At 41.5% G+C, this 14,215-nt stretch overlaps 1 protein-coding gene across 1 annotated transcript in view; it reads left to right on the top strand.

The window, feature by feature from the left end:
* The window catches only part of LOC117548349 (E3 ubiquitin-protein ligase rnf213-alpha-like), a 29,376-nt gene extending 16,243 nt beyond the window's left edge, over positions 1 to 13,133 (top strand). The window contains 38 exon segments of the mRNA XM_034219559.1: positions 46 to 170; positions 252 to 374; positions 463 to 530; positions 1,653 to 1,803; positions 1,884 to 2,016; positions 2,107 to 2,298; positions 2,387 to 2,517; positions 2,606 to 2,763; positions 2,850 to 3,056; positions 3,199 to 3,386; positions 3,483 to 3,603; positions 3,722 to 3,822; positions 3,919 to 4,101; positions 4,218 to 4,384; positions 4,636 to 4,738; positions 4,846 to 4,960; positions 5,079 to 5,286; positions 5,403 to 5,602; positions 5,703 to 5,825; positions 5,914 to 6,024; positions 6,167 to 6,409; positions 6,489 to 6,564; positions 6,649 to 6,683; positions 6,805 to 6,905; positions 7,011 to 7,167; positions 7,338 to 7,512; positions 7,985 to 8,079; positions 8,178 to 8,429; positions 8,911 to 9,043; positions 9,596 to 9,679; positions 9,760 to 9,940; positions 10,146 to 10,347; positions 10,435 to 10,512; positions 10,934 to 11,131; positions 11,328 to 11,417; positions 11,513 to 11,691; positions 12,210 to 12,258; positions 12,260 to 13,133. Of these exon segments, the coding sequence (XP_034075450.1) occupies positions 46 to 170; positions 252 to 374; positions 463 to 530; positions 1,653 to 1,803; positions 1,884 to 2,016; positions 2,107 to 2,298; positions 2,387 to 2,517; positions 2,606 to 2,763; positions 2,850 to 3,056; positions 3,199 to 3,386; positions 3,483 to 3,603; positions 3,722 to 3,822; positions 3,919 to 4,101; positions 4,218 to 4,384; positions 4,636 to 4,738; positions 4,846 to 4,960; positions 5,079 to 5,286; positions 5,403 to 5,602; positions 5,703 to 5,825; positions 5,914 to 6,024; positions 6,167 to 6,409; positions 6,489 to 6,564; positions 6,649 to 6,683; positions 6,805 to 6,905; positions 7,011 to 7,167; positions 7,338 to 7,512; positions 7,985 to 8,079; positions 8,178 to 8,429; positions 8,911 to 9,043; positions 9,596 to 9,679; positions 9,760 to 9,940; positions 10,146 to 10,347; positions 10,435 to 10,512; positions 10,934 to 11,131; positions 11,328 to 11,417; positions 11,513 to 11,691; positions 12,210 to 12,258; positions 12,260 to 12,367 (5,344 nt within the window). The 3' untranslated portion in view covers positions 12,368 to 13,133.
* The last annotated feature ends 1,082 nt before the right edge of the window (positions 13,134 to 14,215 follow it).

Below are 14,215 nucleotides of genomic sequence, written 5' to 3'. Positions count from 1 at the left end.
TCCATCTTGGGATTCGTCATATTTAGTTTTGCTGTTTACTTTTAGATATTCATCCATGAATGAAATCAACAAGATAACTCACGAGAGCAACGGAAGCAGGGTGTTTGTCTACTTTATCACCAGACTGCCAAGAATGGAAGGAGGGACTTCCTACATCGGCTTTCATGGAGGTAAAGTTAATAAGAGTTGTGATTTTTTTATTTTGTATCGAATGGTTTGAAGAATAATCCGACACATGTTAATATTTACAGGCCCCTGGAGATCAGTTCACATTGATGACCTCAGACGGTCAAAGGACATTGTTTCAGACATCAAAGCCTTGCAAAACATGACAATCAGTCAAATGTTTGAAACAAAGTTGAGCCAGCCTGAAGGTAACGATTCATAATTAATCGATGGCAAATAATAATTTCCTCTATGTATAATCTTTGTGGCATTAAGTTACAACCTTTTTTTCTATAGCCATGGAAGTGGATGACATGTATACTGAGAATGAGCATGAGGAAGCAGAGGAAAATGCAGAAGGAAATGTGAGTACAGACGGATACAACATACATGTGTTGTTGTGGGAAAACCACACATTCAAAGGTCCCATGTCATGCTTTTCCGGTTATTACCCGTCCCCTTGTGTGTTATGAAGGTTTTTATGCATGTAAACGGTCTGCAAAGTCACAAACCCTCAAAGTACACCCTGTAGTGAGTAAAACTCTAACACAGAAAAGACCTGTCTATGCTGCCCCAGAATGCCTCGTTGGAGATTTCTCTTTTTCTTCCTGGGTACAGTGACGAGACCATGGTCTATTCCATACCCAAATGGACCCATTGGTCCAAATGGACCAATCCGTGAAGCTCCTCACACACACACTCAGCGGTGAAACTGTGATGCGCTGGGGTGCGGGTGCTAGTGGAGCCTCGCAGATGGGGGTGCTGCAGCCCCCTCAGCACCCCCCCCCCTTCCCGCATCCATTCGCGATGTCTCGTTGTCTCAGGAAATGAACCCAGCTCACACTGTTCGCTCCTCGCAGCAGCGAGCCGCGCAACATCCCGCCAACACGGCACCCAGACCCCACGCAGCATTCGCATCTGTTTGTCATTACTTGTGTCATTTTCTGGTTGCTAACGCCATTGTAACACATAATCACTGATGTTCCGCTGTAACGGTGGTGGACTCATCAGAACATAGTGGGCGAGCTGACCAATCAGAGCACAGTGGGCTCACAGGGAGTGGGGGGCAGGAGCTCCAACAAGCCGTGTAGGACAAAGAGTGAATACACATACTATACAGAGATGCTGTATGAGAAACCAATGTGAGTTTGGAAAATTGCACAATATAAATCTATTCTAGTAGACCTCAACAATGGAATTATGATCAGTAGAAATGGCCATGACATGGGACCTTTTTAAAATGTGTTTTTTAATTTGCCATTAATTAAAAAAAATCTACACTTACAGTTTAATCAGAATCAGTTTTATTACCATCTAGGTTTACATATACGAAAGCAAATTCCCCGTATGTGTAAACCTACTTGGTAATAAAACCGATTCTTAATGTTGGATAGATGTGCTTTCAGTCAGTTGTCTGACAAAGATTATATGTCATGTTATTTGGGTTGCTTGTGCTACCAGCTTTTAACCACTGTTTCCTGCTGCAGGGCTGGGAAAACGCTGTGGACACGACAGCGCTGGTGCGGAGCTGCGTGCAGAGTGCAGTCGGCATGCTCAGGGACCAGGTGGAAGGTGGCCGCAGTACTCGGAGAGTTGAGATCCTGCTGACACTCCTCAGTGACAACGACGAAGTAAAAGGTACTAACAACACTTTCTTTCACTGGTGTTGTTATTTTACAGCAGTTGCGGTGTTCATGATCTTATCTTTCTATTCTCAGGGGAATTTTTGCAAACTGTAAAGAAGCATCTTCACTCATTGCTGGCGACTCATGATGGTTTATCCATCAAAAGCAACTGGGTTATTAAGGAGGCCTCAAACATTGACGCATTGCAAGAGGGAGGCACTTTCAGGTTAGTGCCATAGAATACACATGTTCTGTTTGCCTAAACAATCATATTTCTTTATGAACTGCACTGTTAACATTTTGTCTGTTGTGACAGGCACACCTTATGGAAGCGCGTCCAGGCTGTGGTCATTCCCCTCTTGGCTCAACTGGTTTCAGTCATTGACCGTGATCAAAACATGAACATCCTACTCGATGAAAAGTGTGGTGGATTTGTCAAGAGGCTTTGGTTAGATATCTTTGGCAATGATAAGGTGCTGGAAATCCCACACCTAACACTGGACCCCAAGTGAGTTATGGTTATGATGAATAAAGGTAATAAGATTTAACAAACTGTTAACATATTTAAACTTTTTGTTGTTTTTCTCTTTTGATAGCTCTGAGACAAAAACAATCCTGGTGCAGAACTACATTGCCCAAGACAGGAACATGAGCTGCAGCATGCCCTTCAGCTGGAGGATCAAGGACTACCTGGAGGAACTCTGGGTTCATGCCCTTCAACGTGAAGGTAATGGCCTGTTATCAGGTACTCTACATTAGTGCTATGTTATCACCTTGATGTTGATGTTGTGTAAACAAATGTGTATGTCTGTTAGGCCAAACCCAACAAGATTTCGATGAGTTCTTTTGGAAGACACCACTGGGGCGATACATTGAGAAAGCAGACCGAGAGATGCAGACAGAGTTTTTCCAACGCTACCTTCAGGATTTCATCTCCATGACAATGAACGTGACATGTCAGGAAGATTTGGAGGTTGTTTTGACATGCAGCCATTGTTAATCTAGATCCGTGTGGTGTTGGTGCATGTTAATACTCATGCACGTCATGCTCTTTTCCAGCTCCTGTGTGGTGCCCTGAACTGTTGCGTCAATGAGCTGCGTTTGCAGCTCAATAATACGGATACAGTGACATCTCTTCCATGGGTCCATGCTGCTTATCATAAGTTCAAGAACCGTCTTCAGAACTTCTCCAGAATGATTTGCATTGAGCCCCAGGTGACCCAGCATCTGTTGAAGAATCATCATACCAGAGACGGGGTTGAACTGGTGAGCCTCAAAAGACCGTTTTCTTCAAGGTTTTTGAAATTGCCAAGCATGCGACTTATGAATGTTTGGTATTTTAGTATTATTAACGTTGTCTGTTTAGTGGCCTGTGATGTGTAGTAATACATTTCCCTCTGTCTTCAAGGTACTTGATGTGTATGCTGCTTTTGCATGTGTGGAGTACCTGGAGCCTAGATCCCTGGACACAGATGCCCAAAGACAAGACTGGCTCAGACAGGTCAAAAAACTCCATGTTCCCATTGAGTTGATCTGCTCTGAGGACAGTGTGAGAAGCTATGGAGACAGGTGCAAAGCTATCGTCCACAGAGTACAGTAAGTCAAGCTTAATACAATTTTATATCCAACATTTACCAGTAGAAAGTGCTTCAGCTACATTAAGATTGCTCGTTTCTATTTCTTTATTCTTAGAGCTGGATGGAATCGGATATTCTCTCTCTCTCTGTTTGTGGAACATATGTTGTTGGGCATTGAGCTGGTAGAGCAGAAGCTGACACCTCTGCTTTTGAAGCATACAAAAGGGCTTTGCCAGGTTGATACGTGTTCTTTTATATTTTTAAGAATTTTTATAACACCAATTAATTGAATTGCCATAAACCAAAGTAATTCCTCTGTTTATAGACAAAGTATCAAAGTTTCCTTTCTCATAGATTCTGGAAAAAAATGCAGACCTCAAAACTCAGGAGTCCTTTGAGGCAGTAATCAGTTTGCTCAAGAACTGCAAAGATGGAGCCATTGAATGCATCTTCAGGTAAAAACTCAGATTTCACTGTCTGCATTTCATCGGAATCACCCCTACTGTTCTTCGCCTCCACCTGATGTCTTCACCTAATATTTTTTGTTTCAGGTTTGGTCTTACGCTGTGTCCAGTGTGTATGGGAGACGCCCAAGATCCGGTCTGCCTGCCATGTGAACACATCTACTGTTTAGCCTGTATCAGACAGTGGTTGGTTCCCGGTCAGATGTACTGTCCCCTCTGCATGCAGCCAGTTAACGACGACTTCCCCATGGTTCCTTCAGATGCCATAAGGTTGGTTACTCCTTTGATGAACTGTACTGTTATTAGAAGCTTCATGCGTTGTGAATCTGGCATGTAGTGAATTTTACCTCAAAACTGTTAAACTATGCATCTCTTATTTTCTGCAGGATTCTTATCAAACAACATGCTCAGTTCAGGAAGCAGTGCAATGCTTTCTTCATTGACCTGGTGTCCACCGTGTGCTTCAAAGACAACTCTCCCCCCTGTTCAGCTGTCATTCGTCATTTGCTGTCCTTTCTCATGGTGGAGGCCAACCATGTTACAACTCTCGGAGGTAAGACACTTGTTGTTTTTGTTTATTTTAAAGATATTTTTTGGGCCAGAGAGTGCCTTTATTTGAGATATAGAGTGAAATGGGGAAATAGCTCGGGACTTGAACCGTCTTGATTGGCAGCGGTCTCCTAATATGGGCCGCCAGCTCTAACCACTAAGCTATCAGGCGGCCCAGGCAGGACCCTCGTGTCCACAACCATGTCTTTGCCTATACATGCTTCATCAGCTCTGACTATGCTTTTTTCTTTCCAGTCAATCGGCAAATTCTGACAAAGGTGCTCTCTCCGTTTGATGACTCTGTGGATAAAAATCCAGTGGTTCGGTCAGTGGTGCTCAAACTTCTGATGAAGTACAGGTGAGGTGATGTTGTGGCACATTGCATAAAGCCTACTTAATGTATGTACAATTCTAAGATTGTTTGCGTTGTTTATAATTTGGGTCTGAATTGTACTTTTTCTGAAGCTTCGATGAAGTTAAAGGTTACCTGCAGCAGCATCTGGTGGCAGTTGAGCAGAGTATCATCTTGGAGGAGTCAGACAAAAATGAACTCTACTCGTTGTACTTGAACTGCCTGGAGGTACTCAAGAATTCTTGGTCTGCTGTATATTTCAAATAAAGCCTGTCAGCATCAGTCAATTAAATGCAAATGTACTTATCGCACATGTGAATAGTAGTGTCTCTTTTCATTTCTTTAGGATTCCATGTTTGAAAGGTTGCAGTTCAGGTCCATTCCAGACCAACAGCGGTGTCTGAAGGATGAAAGTGCCTTCCTGACTGACTACCTGCAATCACATGACCAGTCTGCTGAAAAAGCCACTGTGGAGTATCTGCAGCAAATGGCCAGAGTGCGTATGGACCTGGATATGGCTGCAACCCTCATTATGGAAAAACTCAGAAACCCTGGTGCGTAATTTAAATGACATATTGTATTAGTTACACACATACTGCACAATTTGTGATTTGTGTGTGTTTTAGAATGCGTGCAGTTTAACAAAATGTAATTCTTGTTTTTGTCAAAGCAGAGGCTAAGGATAATGGTCAAAGTGGAACCGCAGCCTTCCTGGCCAGTGTGGTAAGCTTGTGTCGGCGCAGTGGAAACGACTGGTATCGAGTCTACTTGATCCGTAAGATCTGCAGCCAACATGGAGTGGAGTTTGTCCTGAAACAACTCAAAGTGGACGACATGCGCTGGCTCTTCCCCGTGGAAGTGCTACAAAAGGTTCAACATTGTGATTTTTAAGTGTTAGTACCCAGATAAAAGCAATGTTGTATTCCAAAGCTGAAACTAAATAGTGTGGATTTATTTACGTTACACCCAGAGTGAAGAAGCCACCCCAATAGACCAGTTTCTTGTGTGTGGGGACGACTACAAGATCATCAGGGATGCTGTTGCAAAGGGAATAATGGACTGCAAAGTGGACGAACTGGACAAGATTTGTGAGGTAACGTTACTTACTTGTTGGTAACTGAGCATTTGGTAAGGACTCTGCTTTTAATTGTGAGTTTACATGTTGCTCTTTTTCTTTATAGGGGTGCAGATGCTCACCACAGGGTAAAACAGTTAATCTTCTGTTGGCGTTGTACAGGGAAGTCACCACTCTCTACAGAGAAGCCAATGCTAGCTTCCACCCCAAGCCCAAGGTAGATCTTCACACCCCCTGATATAACTATTTGTTTATGTAATTTGGGAACGGTTACCCACGCTTTTCTTAACTGGACTCTTTTCTGTCTTTGTCAGTAAACTATACATCTATATATATTAATGAATCTATTTTACCTGCAGCAATTGGAAGCCCTAATGGCTTACATCCAGGACTCCAAAGTCCTTGCCAGCCCACAGCTAAAGGCCTTTGCCAAAGCTCTAGTGACCAACCAGGTGGGGCCGTTGGTTGTTTGTCCCGGGGCTTCTGGTGCAAAGTGTGTGCTGGCGGACTTAACCATTCACCTGGCAGCTGTCTTGCTCATCAATAACATGGGGATCTTGGCCCCCCTGCAGCAGCTGGCCATGGCGCCTGCCAACATGCAGGTATGCATATTGTCAACAGCTTCCAGTATTGGCTTTGTCTTCTTTGAAGCCCACCTCATATTTGTATGTTTTGTTACAGGCAGCCTTCTTGCCAACTATGCCTGAGGACATGTTAGCAGTGGCTCAACAAGCTATGGGGCCGTTGCAGTGGTACAGTAAGTCACAGACAAAATGACACTCACATTTGATATATCATTGAAAATACTATACAAGTAATTTTGTATTTACTCTTACCATAGATTGTCCAAATGGTCACCCATGCACCATTGGAGAGGTATGTTATGTTCTGTCTGAATCATAAAAACGTTGCAATCTAGTTGAGTCTCTTTTCTGGAGTATGCTTTTCATACATTGAAAAATACGTTCTTGCGTCTTCTTTCTTTTTTTTTCTCCAGTGCGGCCAGCCCATGCAAACAAGTGAATGTCCGGACTGTGGTGTTAAAATAGGAGGCGACAACCACATTCCTGTGGCGGGATTTCAAGCTGTTCAGTTGCAGTGAGTGTTCTGTGATATAATTCGAGCCAAACATCTAATATAAACAGTCACTTAGTGTATGTTTTGTTTTAATTTCAATTTATTTTTGTTATCTTCCTCTCACAGAGGTGACCGCACTCAGACAGGTCACATCCTCGGTGACCACAGACGCAGGGACAATCCAGACATGTTGGACACAAAGAGCATGTCCCCGGTTCCCTTCACCATGGCCCGCATGCTCAATCACATGGCCATGCTACTGGGTGCCCACAGCTGCCCACAGGTACTGGAAAGTTATCATGGACACCCTCTCTTCCTGCAAATTATTCTTGATTGTTTGGAGAATCTCCAGAAAACATGCTCACAAACCATCATGTATGTGTTATAGAACTGTGCTTTTAGCATTTAAGGGAATGGGGTCTGGTCAGTCATCCACTGTATTTGTGTTTCTAGTCTATTTCGGCCATCATCAAGCCACCAGTCCATGACCCAGGTGCATTTATAATTGCTCACCTGCAAAAGGACTTGAAACATCTCATCAGATCTCTGGGTAAAGGGACAGATGACACAGTCAGCACTGTTCACCTGCTCATCAGCAGCCTCGTGGAACCACAACAACAACAAACATGTAAGGAACAACAAACCTGTAAAACAGTCACACGCTTTGAGAATGTTTTGAGATACATAATGATACCAACATCTCTATCAATATCCGAATATCAGTCTGCCACTTTAGAGCAGCTTTCTCACTGTTTTCATTTCTATTCTAACGGTAGTTAGTTTATTGCTCTTAAACCTTGCTCTTATCTTGTTATATTGTTCATTTGCAAGCTGCAGGACAGTGACGGAAAATAGGAAAAAGAGGGGTGTCGCTTTAAAATCAAGTACTTTTAAATCACTCCAAAGAAATATGACGTGTAAGTCCAGATTGGTATTTGCAGTTCTAATTCTAGCTTTTTGATGCGATGTCAGTGTATCTTAGTATAGAAACTTTTTTTACCTGTCCTACTAAGTTACATTTTGGACCTTTTTTAAAAAAGGACACAATCGATTTACTGGATTACCTTCTACTATTTAACACAGCAGGTCTTTCCTTTCAGGGCCTGCTCCTTTTGACAATCTGCTCTCCACCAAAGACGCTAGAAATGGATGGGAGATGGAAGTGAGCAACACCATCATCACACCTCAGCTGAAGGTAGAAATAATGTATTTATTCTACATTTGAACAAATAATACGCATTATACATTCCAGGATTTTATTTTTAAAATTCCATGTCATTCTCTCCTCCACAGAACTTGGATAGACGGCTTAAGGAAGTGAACAAATTCCTCCAGGCTGATTCTCGCGTCTCGGCCAATCCAATCATGAAGCTAATGTTTGGAAATCCCAGCCTCTTCTTGGCCTCACTTCCCCAGAACTCTCTGATCCACGGCTCTGCGGTGTGGAGCTGCCGGGAGAAAGTGTCTCTGCTGAGCCTCACTCACATTGTGGAGCAGAATGATGGCAAAGACATGCTGCCGGTGCTCTGGAGATTTCTGCATAGGGTAAGGAAACAATGACCAGATTTCAAAAAGCTTTGTCAGGAACTGGACAAAAAAAATGTATGCAATGTATCTAAGAGACTGGGTGTTATGGCAACCACAATAATTAAATACTGCTTGCATTACATTAAAGAGCACACTTTTGCCCCTATTTGTGCAGTACACACACTAAAAGACACAATGTGCAGAATTACAAATAATGTTTTACCATTATATATCTATATAATTGTATTTTTGTTGAAAGACCTCTGACTTCATTGTTAATGGTTCCAGAATGACCAGAAATTAAACATCGTTTTGTATGCCACAATATCTGTGCTGATAAATACAAATATTAATGTAAGGATACTGATGGCGCAAGACCGGCTTACACACAACACATTTTCCTAATTTGTGGCTTCTTTAATATTCGCATACTTAACCAGATCTTAAACATAATTTTACAAGCGATTATCTGAACACATCCATTCTTTTTTTTGTTTAGGAAGCGGAGCTCAGACTAGTGAAGCACCTTCCTGATATCCTCACGCTCCAGAGAGATCTGGTCAAGAAGTTTCAAAACATCACTGAGCTGACTTGTGGCACCATTACGGAGTTCCTCCACAGTCAGAAAGCAGGTACTGAAACTAGCTGCCTATGCCAGTGATTCTCAACTTTGTCAAGTATGACTCACTTGCTAAGAGTTACACATAGTTCCTACTTACCTCTTTCTCGGAAATGGCATAGCAAAGGAGCTGGCGGTGTACCGTTCAAAAACCTGCCTGTCAAGGAATGAGTTGTTTTAACCAGGAAGGAGACAAAGAGCTGTTAGACGCATGAGAGGTTTTAATATGCTATAGTCAATCCTCTGTACTGCGGGTCATGTCTCGAATTAATCAGAAACACGTTTAATGCCAAGTAGGTTTACACAAAAGAGACATTTGCTTTGGTTTCTAATAAACACAGAAATAAAGTTGGAGAATAAAAGCAATTATAGTAAAAACTTACAAAAAATATTATAAATGAACAAGAACATACAAGATACAAGCAGTATTTCAGATTTCTGATGGAAGTTGAAGAGCTGTGCAGTTAGCAGAGTAGCATTGTGGAGAACATGCAAAATAGTCAGAGGACACAAAGATATGTTTACACTTGGTATTACAATTATGTTTTTTTTTTCATGTGTGCAGTTTCGCTGAAAGCCTGGTATGATAAATACATCAACATCTTCCTAACAACCTGGAATCAGCTCAGAGTGTCTTTGGCCACTAATGGTAAATACAAACAGTTTGATACACTGACACTGGTCTGTCCAACATGATGATCCTACCTAAATTGAAATGTTGTCGCTCAGGTGAAATCAAGATCCCAGCAGAGTTCTGCCAGAATGACCTGGACCACAACAGTGACTTAAAGGTGCTGTTACCACGACGACAAGGCCCAGGCCTGTGCTCCACAGCTCTTGTCAGCTACCTCATCGCCCTGCATAATGACCTGGTGTACTGTGTGGATAAGCACACTGGAGAGGAGACCAGGTGGGGGCGCTCATGCCACATTTTTCGGTTTAACTTCTGCCTCAAACATATACACTACATTAAAGTGTTGGCTTCACTGAGAGACCAATACAAGGATTGAAACATAACTACAAAACAAAACATGTTTGCAGATATAGTCATATAATAATTTAAGCACAAGCTGCACAGATACTGTCTGACTGGCCTTTTTTCTCTCTCTACCCAGCTACAAAGTCAGTCCTGCCGATCTGACTGAACTGCACGTAATTCGGTATGAGCTGGACAGAGACCTGATGCCCCTGGTTCTGTCCAACACCCAGTACAGCATAGAGAAAGGCCAGGAGACTCTTCATGAGTACGACTTGCCCAAGATCCAGCAACAGATAATCTCCCGCTACCTATTGGGCAAACCTCTAATCACTCTCAATGTGAGTAGTAAAGGAAAGCACTAGAAAATCACAGAATTGTGTTGGGAAATGTGTTAATACAACAATCCTTGTGCCCTTTTCCCACAGGGCATTCCAACACTGGTGACCAGACATGACCGCAACTACGAGGTCATCCTGAAGGATGTAAAAGCAAAAGTCCAGCAAGTAAGTACTACAACTATCATTCATTTTCCACATATGGTATATAAACCATGGCTCAGGATATGCTTCATCATATTTTCTGATTACTGTCATCTGATCAAAAATATGTTTCTGTTTCTGCTTTGAAAAAGATTCCAGGTCCATACATTATGTCTGCATCCAATTTTCCCCTCGGGTTACCTGCACCCTACTTGTCATCAGAATTAGAATCAGAATTCCTTTATCATCCCAGAGAGGGGACATTTACAATGATACAGCAAAGAGACAAAAAAAAAACAGAACACTATAATATAAAAGTCATGCACACAATATTTAGAATAAAAATGCTTGCATCTTACAGTACACATTAAAGCCCACACTTAAGCACTACTGTTGTAAATAATGTCCTCATGAGTTGATACGACCTGTGACTGTGTGCCAACAGGAGCCTCTTCAGACTCTCACCCTGTCTGCCATGGCTGGGGAGCTGCACTCCTACAGTGAAGTGTGTGAGGCCTTGTCCACACTGGAAGTGGCCCTCGGTTTCCTCGCCACGACTGGGGGAGAGCCTCTCATGCAGCTGTCCTGCTACTTGGAGGAGGTGCTGCAGATGGGGAACCAGATGGCTGCACATATCTTCAAGGTCAGCCTATCTGGGACACTGATAATTGTATCCTGTTGCATGTTCTCCCGCTACAACAGATATTTCTTTAACAATGTACATAACCCTTAGAATTTGCCAAATCTGCCCCAAAGAGCTACTTTTCTTGTTTTTTTGTTGGATGAAAATGAACTGATTTATGAGATCTTACTTAATGGTCTCCCTGTTTTGCTTACAGGCCATGAGCATGTGCTGTCTTAAGCATTGTGTGGCTCTGTGGCAGCTGCTCGCCTCACTCAAATCAGAAAATATGCTACGGCTCAAGAGGGTAAGACATCAGTATACAAACACACAGGTGGAAATGGTTTAATTATTCATTAAAAAAAAACTTAAAATCATAAATGCTTTCTCTTTCTTCTTCAGGATCCATTTGTGGAAGTCTCAGTGAAGTACAAACAGGCCCTGAGCGAGGAGGAGCACAGGCTGCTCATCGGCTTCTTCTCTAAGAGCAGCGCTGACAGTTTCCTGCTGGAGATGCACGAGTTCCTGGTGCTTGTTCTTAAAAAGTCCAATGCACCTGAAACCTACAGGCCTGACTGGAGGTAAAAACTAAAGGTTTTTGTGAAATGACGTGTAATTTGCACATGTCTATCTTTTCTTAAAAGTATGTCTTAAATAGAGGCCGGTTCATTCAGGATGAAAGATAGAGATAAGAGGGGAAACCCATCAGCTAAAACAAAGTGGATGGTTTCATACTCCCACTTTGAGACGCCTTGACTGAATTGAACATGTTGCACACACTAACAAACATGAAGTTCACTTTGGTTAGACTTGGTTCTATATATTACAACTTTTTACATTTTAGTATTGCAATATTTTCCAATGGAACCATAAAGTTGATATATTATGACTAAGTATTCACTTAATGTTATATGGATCACAAACTTTCAAAATGTACCTTAAGTCTTAAATCAAGTGTGAAAAAATATATTATTTATTTCATTTAGGGAAAAAAATGAATGAAAACGAATTTTATAGAATGGAGAATTTATATTTAGGTGTGTGTACGTTAGTGTGACGTCAGTTCACATGTATAAATGATATGTTTGTCTTTTAAAAGCCTGAAAGACACCCTGGTGTCTTACATGGAGCGCAAAGACCTGGACACCCCCCCCTGATGTGGAGGAGCTATTCCCGGGGGAGATCTGTCTGTCCCAGTATGTTGAAGCCTGGAAGTTCATCGTGGCCTTCAAGCAGGAGCGCGGCCAGCGACAATGAGAATGTGATGAAAGGGATGTTTTTTTGTATGCCTTCATTGTGTGATACTATCAAATCCCTAAACTTGAAGTTTACAATCATGATGATTCCACAGAATTGAAGTCAGTGTTTTATTTTACACAAATATATGCAGAGCTGATGTGCCTTTTTTAGAGCACTGCTGTTAAGATTCATAATGACTCAAAATATAAATATCATAAAGATTAAAAAGTGTGCAGTTCACATTTACAGCTCAGCTGTATGAAGATGTGATCTTTGAAGATGTATTTATTGTCTTCTATTTTTCTAACCGCCAACATGTTGACAGTTTCCATACAGTTTAAAGTCTTCTTTCTTGCACTTTAGTTGTGAACATGTCTGTCCTTAAGAGGCAGAGAACAATCTAAATTCTACTCAGGAACATGTGGAATACCTCTGGGCTCTGAAAATCACTTTGACTTAAGTAACTGTACTGGAAGTTCAATATAATATATCTTTTCACTTTGCTTAAACCAATTGTTTTGTAATTTTCATCCTTTTTTATCACTGTTCATTCATGTTATTTTGATGTTCCTAGAAGTTGTATTTTGCTTTTCTTTCACTTTTTAATTTCATTTAAAGCAAACGTTTCTTTAAGGTTAATAACCTTTTCTTCACATAACTATTTTTATGTTATGTTCAGCATATTTACAGAATACAATATACTCTTACTGTCTTACATTCCTATTTTATTATCCCTGGTATTTGTGCATGGTAAAAGATACTTATAATAAATGATTCCACCGCATGCTTGTTTTGTGTGTTTTGAGATGATACAATCACATGATATACATGTTTTAAATGTGGCATTTTACTCACATTATGCTGGTTGCCTAGTACAGTATTACTTTGCCAATACGTTACGGCAGCATTTTGGTGGATTGTAAATGTTTCCATCTGCCATTGTTGACAGAATTATTTCCTGACTCGACTATAAATTGGTTTTACATCCTGTAGTCATGGTGGAGTTTGAAAGTAGAATACTTTGCTCAGCAGGGGTTTAGCAACAAGAACACTGATGAAATGTGGATATCGTGCTTAGATTTACCTCCTGTGAGACTAACATCATTTATGGGAATAAGCAGATTCAATTGTTTTTGTGTGTCATGTTGCCATCAGCTTAAAGGGCACAACAAATAACAAAAAAACCGTAACATATTTTCTCAGTTATCTCAGTATCTGCCCATAGAGAACTTTTCTGTTTTACTTTACATGGTTTTGAGATATCCATGATCTGCGGTTCTGTTGCTGGCCCCTATATAATTCCATGTGTATGTCTACAGTACAGTTGTACAGAGAATGTTTTACAGAACATTCTCAACAGCATTACTAGCCTACTGTAGCTCACAAGTAAATGACTCTTTATTTACATGTTACATCACTACCAAAAGCCAACAGAGTCTTTCCATGATGGAGTGCTCAGGAAATGGCTGCATGCCTAAGGTTACGTGACTTTCTGACCCTCTGTTGGTGGCAGCTCAATGTGTTTCTGATCAGGCTGATGGAAATGATAAGGGCAAGCCTGCTGCTGGATGGCTTCTTAATTCAATTTCCTCTATACCAAAGCAGTGTTTAGCATAACAATGACAAATGGAAGCATGCGCCTGCGAAAGTAAACCATGTCAGCGACCACCCTCTAGTAGTCTGCAGTACGATATTCGCTAAGGTCCTGAAGTCGATTAACCGACATGGTCGAGTTGGAGGCGTCGATGAGTCGGGACCATAGGTCGGGATCTTCCACGGCAAAATAAATCAATGATTGGCTGCTCACCTTAAGCCAATCAGCGAAGGGGAAGGGAAATGGACGAGAGGAAAAAAAACAACTCAAGT

Source organism: Gymnodraco acuticeps, unplaced genomic scaffold (genome assembly GCF_902827175.1).
Source record: "Gymnodraco acuticeps unplaced genomic scaffold, fGymAcu1.1, whole genome shotgun sequence".
NCBI classification, from domain to species: domain Eukaryota; kingdom Metazoa; phylum Chordata; class Actinopteri; order Perciformes; family Bathydraconidae; genus Gymnodraco; species Gymnodraco acuticeps.
Note: the sequence above shows the minus strand (reverse complement) of the source record. Positions and strands in the feature narration are given on the sequence as shown.